The sequence below is a fragment of the Aquarana catesbeiana genome, linkage group LG08 (genome assembly GCF_042186555.1).
Source record: "Aquarana catesbeiana isolate 2022-GZ linkage group LG08, ASM4218655v1, whole genome shotgun sequence".
Classification (NCBI taxonomy): Eukaryota; Metazoa; Chordata; class Amphibia; order Anura; family Ranidae; genus Aquarana; species Aquarana catesbeiana.
Genome location: NC_133331.1, coordinates 262,746,873 through 262,763,954, shown reverse-complemented (window position 1 = coordinate 262,763,954; position 17,082 = coordinate 262,746,873). Strand labels below are relative to the sequence as shown.

The 17,082-nt window shown below is 45.2% G+C and overlaps 1 protein-coding gene across 1 annotated transcript in view; it reads left to right on the top strand.

Annotated features, from left to right (window-relative positions):
• LOC141105374 (membrane-spanning 4-domains subfamily A member 4A-like) overlaps positions 1–17,082 on the top strand; it is a 110,351-nt gene that overhangs the window by 46,458 nt on the left and 46,811 nt on the right. Inside the window, exon 3 of the mRNA XM_073595243.1 lies at positions 12,895–13,005. Within this exon, the coding sequence (XP_073451344.1) occupies positions 12,895–13,005 (111 nt within the window). The remainder of the gene's footprint in view (positions 1–12,894; positions 13,006–17,082) is intronic.

Genomic DNA, 17,082 nt, shown 5'->3' with positions numbered 1-17,082 from the left:
TATAGCATAAAATGGCCTGGTCAGGAAAAGGGGTAAACCTTCCCGGGCTGAAGTGGTTAAAGTGATAAAGTCTTGTTTTCTTTTTTCTTTAAAAAAAACAAAAAAAAAAACACAGGTTATACTTACCTCCTCTGTGTAGTTGGATTTGCACAGAGCAGCCTCCATCCTCCACTTCTTAGGTCTCTGGTTGGCACTCCTGGCTCCTCCCTCCTGTTGAGTGCCCCCGCAGCAAGCAGCTTGCTATGAGGGTACCCGAGCCCTCTCTCCTCATTGGCTAACTGAGTTTGATTAACAGCAGCGGGAGCCAATGGCACTGCTGCTGTGTCTCATTCAATCAAGAGGGAGAGTCCCGGGCAGCCAAGGGTCTCGTGCACATGCTAGATCAAGGGGCTCAAGTAAGTATTAGGGGGGCTGCTGCACAAAGAAGTTTTTTTTATCTTAACCACTTACAGACTGGAGATTTGGCTGCTCAATGGCCAGACCTTTGTTTCCGATTTGGCGCTGTGTCGCTTTAACTGACAATTGCACGGTCGTGCAACGCTGTATCCAAACAAAATTTTTTCCCCACAAATAGAGCTTTCTTTTGGTGGTATTTGATCGCCTCTGTGGTTTTTTTTTGTGCTATAAACAAAAAAAGCGACAATTTTGAAAAATAAAACCTATATTTTTTTACTTTATGCTATAATAAATAACCCCAAAAATGTTTTTAACAAACAAATTTCTTCCACAGTTTAGGCCAATATATATTCTTCTACATATTTTTTGAAAAAAAAAAAATCGCAATAAGCGTGTATTGATTGGTTTGTGCAAAAGTTATAGAGTCTACAAACTATGGGAAAGATTTATGGGATTTTTATTATTATTATTTTTTTACTAGTAATGGCTGTGATCTGCGATTTTTAGCGGTACTGCAACATTGCGGCAGACACATTGGACACGTGACACATTTTTGGGACCATTGACATTTATACAGCGATCAGTGCTATAAAAATGCACTGATTACTGTGTAAATGTCACTGGCAGGGAAGGGGTTGACACTAGGGGGCGATCAAGGGGTTAAATGTGTGTTCCCTAGGTGTGTTCTAACTGTGAGGGTATAGGACTGACTGGGGGAGGAGACATATTGTTGTTCCCACTTAGTAGAAACAAACAATATGTCTCTTCTCTCCTGACAGAACACAGGAACACAAATCCCTGTTCCTGCTTTCCTGCACACGATCACATGTGGCCGGCAGCGATCGCACCCACTGGCCACGCGCATCGGGCGCGCGTGCCTGCTGTCGCCCTTAGAGGTACAGACGTACCCTTACTGCGACGGTTGGGAACGAACCACTTTGCCACTGTATATTGGCATGAGCCGGTCGGCAAGTGGTTAAAGCATAGAATGCATTAAGAGAAAAGAACCTTCTGCCTTTAGAACCAGTTTAAGATTTACTTAGAAGTTTGTCATTGGCTGGAGCTGTTAACACTCAGAAGTGGGGCAAACTGAACGCAAAGTGTTTTACCTACTTGTTGTCCTTGTATTTTCCATGTAATCCATAATTCAGCACTGTTAGCACACAGAAATATAGGAGGTGTGACAATTAAATTCTCGGAATGCTCGCGGCGTAGCACTATGGTGGTCACACAGCCATTCTCACTCGACTTCTGACATCTTCTAACTTGCACTCGCTTTGGTTGCAGACCAGTTGACTCAGATTTATGGAGTAAAAGAAAAAATAAAATGTGTGCTGAAAAAAAGCGACAGAAACCTGGAGCAGGGGATTAACATCAAATTTTGCGTGAAAATTGGCAAAAGTGCGAGTGAAACTTTAGCTTACAAAAGTTTTATGGTGAACATTCCACGAAGAAAGCAAATGTATTGGAAGGGCATAGAAGGTTTAACCCCTTGCCGACTGCCCACAGTACTTTTACTGCAGGCAGACGACACAGGCAGGCCGGATGACATACATGTATGTCATCCAGCCTGCTCTGGGTTAGGGGCGTGGAGCGCACTGGACACAGCAGACCTCATAGGGGTTTGGTCTCAATGGTTTCCTGAGAAATGGAGAAGCTGAGTGTGTCCTGGCTGAGAAGAATGAGGAAGAGGCTTTATATATATCTTGGCAAAGAGTGTCAATAAAGCGTGATAAAGCCCCTTCCTCATTCTTCTCAGCAAGGACACACTCAGCTTCTCCATTTCTCAGGAAACCATTGTGACCAAACCCCGATGAGGTCCAAGTAAAAGCTGAATACCAGGTGCCAACTTGGTCGGAGATATACGAGAGACCAAGGAGCACCTCAACAGCTGCCATCCATAAGGATTATACCCCTGAGGGGAAGGCGCGAATAGACCCAATTAGGGGTCTTAAGGGGAGGTGAGCTCATAAGTTGAATGGTGGAGGGTCCTTATCACCTTGAAGAGTTTTTCTACAGAAGGATTCCAATATTTTCACAGTTGAACTTTAATTATTCACAATTATAAGGACTCATTCAAACTTCATTGCCACTCTTTCTTATATATGTGCACTGTGTTAAAATAATCAATTTGTGTGCTTTGTACTATAGTGGAATTTCTGTTATATTAGGGTGTTTTTCACATTATTGCAGTGGATGCAAGGACCATCATCACTCTAGCCAAAGGGGGGCACTGTTCCACAACTTTTTAATTTTATGTATAGTTTTTTAGAGTTACGATTATTTTGTTTATTTAGGTGGCGCTTCACTGTTTGATTATTATTTTCCTTCATAGTTTATGTGGGTACACTATTTGTGTTACGCAGCTACCACAACAGACACACACATTATTGCATTTTATTAGTTTGCTTTATTCTCTGTAGTAGCGCAGGAGTTTTTTTTTATAGTATTTTAGCTATCACATGGTACCTGGGCCAATCACAGCACCCTGTACCATGTGATTACCATGTGATTAGCTGCAGCCAATCACAGATCACTAGTGATCACAGCTGTCATGAATGTAACCCATTCATGACAGTTGAAAACTTTGCTGTTGAAGATTAATGAATGAAGATCATTGCAACAGCAAACAAGAGAAAAAATCCCTGATCACCCCCTCAGAGTAGTAGTGTTAGTATGGTGAACTCAGCCGGACATGAAAGCCCCCCCCCCGGAAGGTGCCAAATGTGGCAGCGGAGGAAGACAAGCGTAGCTTTTTTGGAGCTCAGCTTTAAAGGGTAACTCCAATTTTGTGGGGAAAGATAGCAAATAGAAAAAAAAATAATATAGCATATACATCGCCACATGGACATAGACAAACAGCTTAGAAAAAAAATAATATAGCATATACATAATATAGCATATACATCGCCACATGGACATAGACAAACAGCTTAGAAAAAGGTTCCTGTACGACTTCGGGGGCGACTTGGGGCAACTTGCATAGACTTCTATACAGAAGTCGTTTTGCAAGTCGCCCGGGCAGTCGTTTGCAGGTCGCCTCGCTGAAGCGACCTGCAAGTCGTGTTGCCCCTGTGTGAATGGGGTCTTAGAATAGCAAAAGGTAGGAATCTGCAACAAAGTTTGTTAAAATCCCTGCAACGTACAAAGATCACACAGAGGGGAATGTTTTTTTCCTCAACAAAAGTGGAGGTACCCTTTAACTAGGGAGACAACCAGTGGGGGGGGGGCTGGAGCACCCAATGGGTTCCGAAAAGCCCCGAGACTCAGGCATGCACCATTCTATTATTAGTCCCGAGCGCTGCTGCTAAGCGGCGACCGATCTGATCCCGAGCGCCGCTGTATGACATAGCAGGTCCCGCCTTCTGGAGCCTGCAGCGCCTATGTTGAACGTCCCACTGGTCCAATGCCAGGACCGCGAGATGTGTGACTTCCATCATAGGCGCTGCAGGCTTCAGAAGGCGGGAATTGCGGGAAACTCCTCCTCTGGCTGCCTGCTGTGATGATGATGGGCGCACCGCACACTATGGCTGAGGTGAACTGCTGCAGGACACATGAAGTCTGTCTCCTGGTCAGGTAGGTCGGTGTATGTATGTCAGGTAGGTCAGTGTATGTCAGGTAGTTAGGTCATTGTATGTATGTCAGGTAGGTCAGTGTGTGTATGCTAATTTGTAGTCCTGTGAGCCTCTAGGTAATCGACCAAATCTGGTCTCCAAAATAGTATATCTTTGCAAATGATCAGCTGCTAACGTTACGCATGTCTCATAACCATGCAAAATAGTTAAACCAAATTGTACACACGCTGCGCTTGTCAAAATAAAAAATAAGAAATTTCCACTAAAATATTAATAAAGTGATACTGTGCTTAACATATACAAAATCTATTAATAACTATTAATACTATACTATACGTTAATGTGCAATAAATTTCAACGAATGAATAAATAGGTAAAAGTGCTCCAATAAGCCTGTGTATTGTAAATATTCCACAAAGCTTGTGCAATTTTCAAACATTAATAGATAATTCAACACAAACATCCATGTGATTTAGTGTTGCATCCAAGCATATCAGTACTGCATCTATGCAATATGGTGTTAGTGCAATGTTCGAACAATAAAAAGTTAAAAAATACAAAAAAACGCATCCATGCGATTTGGTGCTACATCCATGTGATTCTATTCAACTCAGTGCTGTGTTGCTGTGCAATGATTAAATTAACAGTCCGATTTAGTGTTGCATCCATGCATTTCAGTGCTGCATCTATGCAATGTGGTGTTAGTGCAATGTTCAAACAATAAAAAGTTAAAAAAGTGCTAAATTTATTACAATCATAAACAAATCCCGCAATGGGTACTCACAGTAACAAGGCGCTTAAGGGCGCCACACTAAAACAGCAGCGACGAACGGGCAACAGCGGCCGGTACGGGGTGGCGCCACACATGAATGGATTGTGGAAGATCTGTGGACTGTTAATTTGATGATTGCACAGCAACACAGCACTGAATTGCATAGAATCACATGGATGCAACACCAAATCGCATGGATGCGTTTATTTTGTATTTTTTTTACTTTTTATTGTTTGAACATTGCACTAATACCATATTGCATAGATGCAGCACTGAAATGCATGGATGCAACACTAAATCGGACTGTTAATTTAATCATTGCACAGCAACACAGCACTGAGTTAAATAGAATCACATGGATGTAGCACCAAATCGCATGGATGCGTTTTTTTTGTATTTTTTAACTTTTTATTGTTCGAACATTGCACTAACACCATATTGCATAGATGCAGTACTGATATGCTTGGATGCAACACTAAATCACATGGATGTTTGTGTTGAATTATCTATTAATGTTTGAAAATTGCACAAGCTTTGTGGAATATTTACAATACACAGGCTTATTGGAGCACTTTTACCTATTTATTCATTCATTGAAATTTATTGCACATTAACGTATAGTATAGTAATTTCTTATTTTTTATTTTGATAAGCGCAGCGTGTGTACAATTTAGGTCAGTGTATGTATGTCAGGTAGGTCAGTGTATGTCAGGTAGGTCACTGTATGTATGTCACTACCATCAGTGTATGTCAGGTAGGTAGGTCAGTGTATGTATGTCAGGTAGGTAGGTGAGTGTAATGGTCAGTGTGTCAGGTAGGTGAGTTTAGTGGTCAGCATTAATGGGCACTGGTAAGCAAGGCAGCAAGCAGCAAATGAGCTTACCCCCTGCCACACAACCTCACCGCCCAGCCAAAAAACCCACGCCACTATCGCCCCCCCGTGCCGGCCTTGGACTTCGGGCTGAAGCCACTGGTCTTTTTGCCACCTAGCATATACATAGATGCAGTTACACTGGCCATATAACTTGGAGACAGCACAAGGCACAATTCTAAATTTTGGAGCTGCCTCATTCTTCTGTCCAACATTTTCAACAGGCAGCACCATCTGTTGATGAACATAGTGTAAAGATCTGGGGTGATTATGCTCAAGTGGTTTATGCGATTTCAGGAACACCGGTCAGTCCAGACTGTATTTTTAAGGGCGTGGCAGCCCAATTTTATTTAAAGGAAACAAAGTTCAAAGAAAATAACAGCAATCTTCCCACACAGGAGGTTCCACCATCACTGTATAACACAAATTTCAGCCTCCTGGCTTACTCATTCTTGCTTAATCAAACTCGCTCCTGGAGCTTATTTGGTCAGCTTGGTGCTGCCCAGTCGCGGGCCACGTATGCCTCCTGCCTGTAGGGTGGAGCTGTCTCCAAGTCTGAGCCCTGAGCTCTCTTCCTGAGGGGTATATGAACCCAGCCCACATGTGTGCAATCAGCATGCCTGCCAAAATCAGGCGTATCTTGCTAATATACACCGTTACATCGGGTCGCCAATCCACATAACCCACCCTCTTTTTCGCAACGGAGGGAGAAATATAATACCCTTCTTCCTAAAGGGGCACTCCACCCACCTCTTTATCTAGATGGGCTTCCACAACCACTTCTTCCCGACCTTTGGGGGTCCTCCCTTTTCCACCTCTCCTACAGTCCTGGGAGAGTAGGTCTGGAGGAGGTGAAAAAGGGAGGACCCCCAAAGGTCAGGAAGAATTGCATGTGGAGGCAAACCCGAAAAAAGAGGTTAATGGAGTGCCCCTTTAGGAGGAAGGGTATTTTATTTCTCCCTCCGGTGCGAAACAGGGGGATACTTCTACATCTACTGTCAGGAACTGACTTTTCTGAGTACCTGGCTCAACTTCAACCAGCATTTAATACCTGTGTGGTTACACTTGGCAACCAACTTCTCAAAATTACCCAATTCAAAATCACCAGGAACTTTTGTCCCATCACCTGCTAGGACAGTGTCTGAGGAGGGACCCCACACAGGCCAGCAGTTACTTCCTATGGGACCTTCGCACAGTTTCACATCGCCCCCTCCCCCCCCCTTGTCCAACACTCCATCAGCGACTGTTCTTGCACAACACTTTTTTTTTTCAACACATTTTCTCAATACATGTGACCTGTCAAACAGCACTCCAGAGTGCCTCTCATACACAACCTCGGTATGGAGCAATTCAGCACACTGAGAGACAACTTTCCACATTAATACAAAAGGTTGCATCAAACGATTCCACCATTTGTGGTTTCTACACAGTACAGCCTGCAATATCCAGCTCCAATCAGCTGTACCCCATGGTACAAGTTCTCCAAATGCAGGAGAGGACGGCAGGATATTCACTGGCTGTACACTCCATGATTTTAACATCTCCTTAAGCATGACTGTCAGAAAATACAAATTTTTCCCTTTATACATTGTGGACAAAATGTCTGCTGTGTTTTTACACTCGCTTGGACCTTCAGTCATGAGAGGATTAGTCTCTGCAACAGCCCATGCACCTTGGCCTTTAGGCTGTTCTGCAGACACCTCTCCTGGCACAGCAGTCATTGCGTCCACTACCCCTTTAGCCATAAAAGCTTCTTCCAGCATGGCTATTAGTCTATTGGCCCAATCATCACAGTAGGTTTTGCTCTGTTGTGCTAGATCCGCCCAATGAGACCTAGACAGACAAAGAGGCTCACCAGCATCTGAAACACTGCTCTTGTCAGTTTTACACTTCTCAACTTTAAACACATCACCAGTGGCGTCGGCGGGGGGGGGGGGGGGGGGCTGACAGTGGCTGGAGCCCCAAGTGGGTACCCAAAAAGCCCCGGGTCTCGGGCATGCACGGTTCTATTATAAACCCCGAGCACCGCCGCCAAGCGGGGATCGATCTGACCCCAAGCGTGGCCAAGTGACATAGCAGGTCCCGCCTTCTGAAGCCTGCAGCGCCTATGATGGACGTCCCACTGGTCCAATGCGGGGACCGCAGGACGTGTGATGTCCATCATAGGCACTACAGGCTACAGAAGGTGGGAATTACAATGCAGCCACCGCGCCACTGCCAGAAGATCCCCACTTGGCGCTCAGGCGGGTGGCTCTTCTTTCCTGTCATCATGGCTATGGCTGCCTGGAGTGCCTGCTGTGTGTGATGGGCACACCGCACACTACGGCTGAGCTGCAGGAGGAGGTCACGTCACCTGAAGTCTGGTCAAGTAGGTTAGTGCATGTCAGCTAGGTCAGTGCGTGTCAGGTAGGTCAGTGTGTGTCAGGTAGGTCAGTGTGGGTCAGGTAGGTCAGTGTGGGTCAGGTAGGTCAGTGTATGTCAGGTAGGTCAGTGTGTGTCAGGTAGGTCAGTGTTGGTCAGTGTACGTTAGGTGTCAGGTAGGTCAGTGTATCTCAGGTAGGTCAGTGTGGGCCAGTATATGTCAGGTACGTCAGTGTATGTCAGGTACTACTGTAGGTCAGTGTGGGTCAGTGTGTGTCAGGTAGGTCGGTGTGGGTCAGGTAGGTCGGTGTGGGTCAGGTAGGTCGGTGTGGGTCAGGTAGGTCGGTGTGGGTCAGGTAGGTCAGTGTGGGTCAGGTAGGTCAGTGTGGGTCAGGTAGGTCAGTGTATGTCAGGTAGGTCAGTGTATGTCAGGTAGGTCAGTGTATGTTAGCTAAGTCAGTGTATGTCAGGTAGGTCAGTGTATGTCAGGTAGGTCAGTGTATGTCAGGTACGTCAGTGTATTTTAGGTAAGTCAGTGTGTGTCAGGTAGGTAAGTGTAGGTCAGTGTATGTCAGGTACGTCAGTGTATGTTAGGTAAGTCAGTGTGTGTCAGGTAGGTCAGTGTATGTCAGGTAGGTCAGTGTGGTTCAGTGTATATCAGGTAGGTCAGCGTATGTCAGGTACTGCAGGTTATCAGGTAGATAACACCCCCCCCCCCCATGCTGGGCTCGGATTTAGGGCTGAGGCCCCTGTTTTTTTTGCCACCCAGCAACGCCCCTGCACATCACTTTGTTTTAACCTGCCTTGCCTTGGCAACACATTTTTAACCACACCATGTTGCAGTACCCCACCCTCACCACCGTGAGCAGATGGAGTTTCAGCCCAAACATCAAGCTTTGCATTAGCACACGTGTCATTTTTTACTTTAACACTTGCCTCCCCACTGAACAGGGCATTGCAGCAAGGCAAATCCTTTTTAGCACAAACAGGGGATCTCCCATTTGGGGTCACTTCCCCTCCCGTGTGCACAGTCACATAGTCCGTCTTTCTCACCCAATTACAGCCGTGGGAATAGGGAGCCACCTCTTCATAGCTGCCCCACTATCCAGAGCATCCAGAGGACACTTCTCTGGTTGCTATGGGAGACTGCACTCTCCCTGCAGAACTTCTCCAGCCCTCTCCAACTGGCTGTAACGGTTCCTCTTGAGTAAGGTGACCAGATTTTTAAAATGAAATACGGGAACATTTTTTTTTTTTTTTTTATTGCCAAATTGTAAACTATTTTATAAACATATTTTCCTCAAATGATATATGCAGTGTATGTGGTATGTTTTTTATAGAATGATTGTATGATATATACGTTATTTCTCACATTTTGTCAATGAGGTAAAAAAAAAAAAAGATACTCCTTAAATTTGGTATTCATATCTTCTAAGAGAAAAAACTTGGAGGGAGGGATTGGTTGCTCTACCTGTGCGTGTGGGCAAAAAGTGGGTGTGACCAGCAAGTGGGCGTGGTCAGCAAGTGAACAATATTTCATGGCGTACAATGGTCCTCAGTGTGTCCTGGCCTCTGTATACCAATAAAAAAGCCAACAAAAGCAGCACAACCCTACATTTCCTTTGTACAATTCTAGGAATGGACGTATAAGTGCAAAGGTGACACCTATAAAATAATGTCCAGTGCAAATCAACCAAAATATTGCAATATAGTAGTGATGGTGTCACCCCCTCTGCAAAAATATTTGAGAAATTGCAGAGCTGCAATTTCAAATAATGGTGAAACCCCCTACATACAGTATCTCACAAAAGTGAGTACACCCCTCACATTTTTGTAAATATTTTATTATATATTTTCATGTGACAACACTGAAGAAATGACACTTTTCTACAATGTAAAGTAGTGAGTGTACAGCTTGTATAACAGTGTAAATTTGCTGTCCCCTCAAAATAACTCAACACACAGCCATTAATGTCTAAACCGCTGGCAACAAAAATGAGTACACCCCTAAGTGAAAATGTCCAAATTGGTCCCAATTAGCCATTTTCCCTCGCCGGTGTCATGTGACTCGTTAGTGTTACAAGGTCTCAGGTGTGAATGGGAAGCAGCTGTGTTAAATTTGGTGTTATCGCTCTCACTCTCTCATACTGGTCACTGGAGGTTCAACATGGCACCTCATGGCAAAGAACTCTCTGAGGATCTGAAAATTGTTGCTCTACATAAAGATGGCCTAGGCTAGAAGAAGATTGCCAAGACCCTGAAACTGAGCAGCACCTCGGTGGCCAAGACCATACAGCGGTTTAACAGGACAGGTTCCACTCAGAGCAGGCCTTGCCATGGTCAACCAAAGAAGTTGAGTGCACGTGCTCAGCGCCATATGCAGAGGCTGTCTTTAGGAAATAGACGTATGAGAGCTGCCAGCATTGCTTCAAAGGTTGAAGCAGTGGGGGGGTCAGCCTGTCAGTGCTCGGACCATACGCCGCTAGAGTTGCCACCTCATCCCTTTAAACCCAAACACATATGAATTACACAGGTTCTGAGGCTAATTAAATGCAGATAAGGCACCAAGTGAGTTTAATTACCACCTTAATCAGCCACAGAACCTGTGTAATTCATATGTGTTCGGGTTTAAAGGGATGAGGTAGCAACCAGGGGCGGACTGACCATTGAGCCACTCGGGCACTGCCCGAGGGCCCTGGGTCAATAGGGGGCCCCATCAGGGTTGCCAGCCTCAGTAAAACCAGGGACAGTATGAACCAGGGACAGCCAATAGAAACATGTCTGTGTATACTGTGTGTGTGTGTGTATACAATGTGGCACCATAATCTCTGATTGCCTGGCACTGCCCGGGGGCCCCATCAGGGTTGCCAGCCTCAGTAAAACCAGGGTCAGTATGGACCAGGGACAACCAATAGAAACATGTCTGTGTGTACTGTGTGTACATGTATGTGTATACTGTGTGTGTGTATACTATGTGGCCCCATAATCTCCTATTGCCCGGGGGCCCCATGAGTTGTCAGTCCGCCCCTGGTGGCAACCATATACGCCGCACACTGAATCAAGGATTACTGGAACCATGTCCTGTGGTCTGATGAGACCGAGATAGACGTATTTGGTTCAGATGGTGTCAAGCGTGTGTGGCGGCAACCAGGTGGGGAGTACAAAGACAAGTGTGTCTTGCCTACAGTCAAGCATGGTGGTGGGAGTGTCATGGTCTGGAGCTGCATGAGTGCTGCCGGCACTGGGGAGCTACAGTTCATTGAGGGAACCATGAATGCCAACATGTACTGTGACATACTGAAGCAGAGCATGATCCCCTCCCTTCGGATACTGGGCCACAGGTTAGTATTCCAACATAGGAAAAAAAGGAAGCACCACCCAAGTGCAATAAGTTTGGTAGGATTTTAATGACACAGCAATAAATGCACTTACAGGAAGGTGATTAAAATCAGGCTCATCTATGCTATAGGCACTAGGTGCAGTCCGGTCACTGGTCCATCCTAATCCACGGGGAGGTTGTCGTGGGAGACGAGATGTTCTGGTCTTTTCCTTCGACCACCAGGAAGATAGCCAGGTCCGACGTGGAACGCAGGTATAACGCAGGCGATGACGTCACCAGAAGCAGAACCAGGGGAAACAACAATGTGCTGTAAGTGCATTTATTGCTGTGTCATTAAAATCCTACTAAACTTATTGCACTTAGGTGGCGCTTCCTTTTTTTTTTTCCCTTGTCTTCCTATTACAGGGCTGGCTTCTCTCTAAGGATAGCTGCCGACCACCACCATTTCCTTTTAGGATTTGCCATTGTTTAGCTTATCATATGGACTAATGAAATGTGACTGTGTCCCTTACAGACATTGTCTGTTGCATGTATAGAGGTACACATATCTCTGCTCTTACAGTTTTCCTTTTTGCACAGTATTCCAACATGATAACGATCCCAAACACACCTCCAAGATGACCACTGCCTTGCTAAAGAAGCTGAAGGTAAAGGTGATGGACTGGCTAAGCATGTCTCCAGACCTAAACCCTATTGAGCATCTGTGTGGTATCCTCAAATGGAAGATGGAGGAGCGCAAGGTCTCTAACATCCGCCAGCTCTGTGATGTCATCATGGAGGAGTGGAAGAGGACTCCAGTGGCAATCTGTGAAGCTCTGGTGAACTCCATGCCCAAGAGGGTTAAGGCAGTGATGGAAAATAATGGTGGCCACACAAAACATTAACACTTTGGGCCCAATTTAGACATTTTCACTTAGGGGTGTACTCACTTTTATTTCCAGCAGTTTAGACATTAATGGCTGTGTGTTGAGTTATTTTGAGGGGACAGCAAATTTACACTGTTATACAAGCTGTACACTCACTACTTTACATTGTAGAAAAGTGTCATTTCTTCAGTGTTGTCACATGAAAATATATAATAAAATATTTACAAAAATGTGAGGGGTGTACTCACTTTTGTGAGATACTGTATGTATGTCAATGCATAAAGCAGCATTTCAAACAGAACAATTAGCTCTCATAAAAGACACTCAAAAACTGTCAAGATGACTTGAAAGAAATCTAAACATTGTCTTGACAGCACAATACCGTAATACACTGCAGATGTGCTAGAGATTGATTTATGAACAGACTGAAAAGGCGTAGGCTGATGATGGTCTGATAGAAGTCTGTACAGGGATCCTAACAAATGCCATATCAGGTTCAAATTGCTGTTTGACTTTTGGGAAGACCCAAAAAAATGAGAAAAGTTATTTGAGGAACTTGAACTTGACTTGAAAGTATCCCCATCTGGGTTGAATCATCAACTAGGCAAATCTTTTCATTTATCTCTAGTGGACCATTAGATATCAATGGCACTTAATTAGTTTGATGCAGCTTTGCACAATACTCTGCTAAGTCTTGTTCTTTTCCACTTCAGATTCTGGTCATTGTGGCAGCCATCTTGGAGATTGGTCTCGGCATTGCATTGGTCTTCATTGCCTTTGCTACCACGTTTATAAGTGGCATTACTTTTTGGGGCCCAGTGTTTGTAAGTACCTTTACCGTTTTCTGTTTGTGATGTGTAATAACTGGGTGCAAAAAAGCATCAGCCTGCAGTTTCACCTATTAGCCAATGATTAACTTTCACCAATGTAGCTGGAAAGGTTTGAATCAACGTGGGGTGTTGTTGACCACCGCCATTCGATCACTTGGACAGGAAACAGGATTTAAATCTTCCTCAACAAGAACAAAGACAAAAAGAACAGCATGAAAAAGTCCCAACCCTTGCCTATGCTATCTAAAAAGAAACTTGGCTGGAGTTCCACTTAAGGCTTGACGCTTGTCTTTGTACTCCTCACCTGGTTTTGCCACCACACATGCTTGACTCCATAAGAAACAAATAACTTTATCTTGGACTCATCAGACCACAGGACATGATTCCAGTAATCCATGTCCTTAGTTTGCTTGTCTTCAGCAAACTGTTTGCGGGTTTTCTGGTGCATGATCTTTAGAAGAGGCTTCTTCTGGGACGACAGCCATGCAGACCAATTTGATGCAGTGTGCGGCGTATGGTCTGAGCACTGACAGGCTGATCCCCCCACCCCTTCAACCTCTGAAGCAATGCTGGCAGCACTCATACCTCTATTTCCCAAAGACAACCTCTGGATATGACGCTGAGCACTTGCACTCAACTTCTTTGGTCCACCATGGCGAGGCCTGTTCTGGGTGGAAACTGTCCTGTTAAACCATTGTGCTGCAGCTCAGTTTCAGGGTCTTGGCAATCTTCTTATAGCCTAGGCCATCTTTATGTAGAGCAGTAGTTCTATTTTTCAGATCCTCAGAGAGTTCTTTGCCATGAGGTGCCATGTTGAACTTCCAGTGACCAGTATGAGAGAGTGAGTGCCGGTTCACACAGGGGCGACTTGTCAGGTGACCTAGCTGCCTGACAAGTCGCCCCCCGTTCTGTACAATGGAACCGTTCTAATAGGAGCGACGCAAGTCGCTCCGACTTAGAAAAAGGTTCCTGTACTATTTTGGGGGCGACTTTCCATAGACTTCTATACAGAAGTCGCCGTGGAAGTCGCGTGCAGGTCGCCTCGGTGAGGCGACCTGCAAGTCGTGCTGCCCCTGTGTGAACCGGGGCTTAGAGTTATAAAATTTAACATACCTGCTCCCCATTCACACCTGAGACCTTGAAACAAAAATGATGCTGGCTGGATAGCCACACTCTAATATTCACCTTTATTTTGTAAAAACAGAAATCAAAGCATGATACGGGGATACAGACCAACTGCACATCTAACAGGTTTCACACCGGTTATGGTGCTTAATCATAGCTAGAGTGCCACACATACAATATTATATACAGTATATATATATATATATATATATATATATATATATATATATATATACAGTATATACACATACATCGAAGTAATCTAGACAAATAGACAGAGCATGTGAGATGTTGATTGTCAAAAAATTAGGTGTGGCCAAATCAACTGTTTGGAACATCCTTAACCACTTCAATACCAGGCACTTAGACACCTTCCCGCCCAGCCCAATTTTCACCTTTCAGCGCTGTTGCAATTTGAATGACAATTGCGCGATCATGCTACACTGTACCCAAACAAATTTTTTATCATTTTGTTCCCACAAATAGAGCTTTCTTTTGGTGGTATTTGATCACCTCTGCGTTTTTTATTTTTTGCGCAACAAATAAAAAAAGACCGAAAATTTCGAAAAAAAAACAAGTTTTTCTTTGTTTCTGTAAAATTTTTTTGTAAATAAGTACGCTTTCTCCTTCAATAATGGGCACTGATACGGCTGCACTGATGGGCACTGATACGGCGGCACTGATGGGCACCGATGAGGTGGCACCAATGAGGTGGCACTGATGAGTAGGGATGAGCTTCGTGTTCGAGTCGAACCCATGTTCGACTCGAACATCGGCTGTTCGATCGTTCGCCGAATTGCGAACGTTATGGGCCGTTCGCGCTAAATTCGTGTGGCGCGTCACGGCCCATAATTCACTGCGGCATCGCAGTGCATTGCTGGCTGATGATTGGCCAAGCATGCACTATGACCCGCATGCTTGGCCAATCACAGCGCTGTCAGTAGAGAGAGCTGTAATTGGCCAAAGCCAGGGTGGCTTTGGCCAATTACGGCTCAGGGCATTTAGTACACACCCCACACTATATAAGGCCGCCTGCACGGCGGCCCTGTGTAGTGTGTGTTCCGGTGTGCTGAGAGATAGAGAGAGAGAGAGACAGTGTCATTTGATTTGAGTTAGATAGATTAGGCAGAACAGTCAGTCAGTTAGCTGCACTTACAGTGTATTGTGTATATATATGCATCCCAGGTGTTGCATATATATATATACACTGTATTCAGTTTAGCTAGATCCGTTCCTGTTATCTTCTATCTAGACTATTTACATTTAATGCAGTGCGTCCTGCTCACAGTGTTCAGCTAGATCCGTTCCTGTTATCTTCTAGACTATTTACATTTAGTGCAGTGCGTCCTGCTCACAGTGTTCAGCTAGATCCGTTCCTGCTATTTACATTTAGTGCAGTGCGTCCTGCTCACAGTGTTCAGCTAGATCCGTTCCTGTTAAATTCCTACTGACCGGCAGGCTTGTCTGGTTACAGTATATAAAGCTACCTGAAGAAAATTACAGGTGTTCTATTTGATCCTATTAGTACCACGGTCAGGCAGCTAGACTATTTACATTTAGTACAGTGCGTCCTGCTCACAGTGTTCAGCTAGATCCGTTCCTGTTATCTTCCTACTGACAGGCAGGCTTGTCTGGTTACAGTATATAAAGCTACCTGAAGAAAATTACAGGTGTTCTATTTGATCCTATTAGTACCACGGTCAGGCAGCTAGACTATTTACATTTAGTACAGTGCGTCCTGCTCACAGTGTACAGCTAGATCCGTTCCTGTTATCTTCCTACTGACAGGCAGGCTTGTCTGGTTACAGTATATAAAGCTACCTGAAGAAAATTACAGGTGTTCTATTTGATCCTATTAGTACCACGGTCAGGCAGCTAGACTATTTACATTTAGTACAGTGCGTCCTGCTCACAGTGTACAGCTAGATCCGTTCCTGTTATCTTCCTACTGACAGGCAGGCTTGTCTGGTTACAGTATATAAAGCTACCTGAAGAAAATTACAGGTGTTCTATTTGATCCTATTAGTACCACGGTCAGGCAGCTAGACTATTTACATTTAGTACAGTGCGTCCTGCTCACAGTGTTCAGCTAGATCCGTTCCTGTTATCTTCCTACTGACAGGCAGGCTTGTCTGGTTACAGTATATAAAGCTACTTGAAGAAAATTACAGGTGTTCTATCCCAGCTTAGTGCAGCTACAGGCCATTAGTATGTCTGGAAGGCCAAGAAGGAGAGGCAGACAGTCACAAGCCAATAAGAGAGGGCAAGCAGGCTCTGTGTCTAGTGCTGGTCGTGGAGACGGTGCATCCTCATCAGCACGTGGCCATGGGACACGCTTGGCCTTTTTTTCGGCAGCTGGCCATGTTGAGCCGCAACATGCGGAAGACTTGGTCGAGTGGATGACCAAGCCGTCCTCATCCTCCTCATCCTCTCTCACCCATGCCCAGGGTGCTTTGTCTGGCAAAGCAGCGGCCTCTTCCCTCAGCTCAATGTCATCAGTGACTCCTTCCCTAGCTCCACCATGTCCTCATGAGGATTCCCTCGAACTGTTTGACCACAGTGTTGGGTACATGCTCCAGGAGGATGCCCAGCGTTTGGAAGGCTCTGATGACGATACTGAGCTCGATGAAGGCAGTAACATGAGCGCGGACAGAGGGGGTGCCCAAGAAGGACAGCAATCTGGCAGTCATGCTCCCCCTGCTGCAGCATACTGCCAGGTTTGCTCCAGTGATGAGGAGGGAGGGGATGATGAGGTCACTGACTCAACGTGGGTGCCTGATAGGAGAGAGGAGGAGGAGGAGGAGGAGGAGGAGGAGGAGGAGGAGGAGGCGGCAGCACATCACCAACGAGGCAGGATGCCCTCCAGGGGCCAGCCTAAGGGCAACACATTGACTGCATCACACCCCAAAGCTCCACATGTGCAGGGCGCTGCAGTCTCTGCGCGTT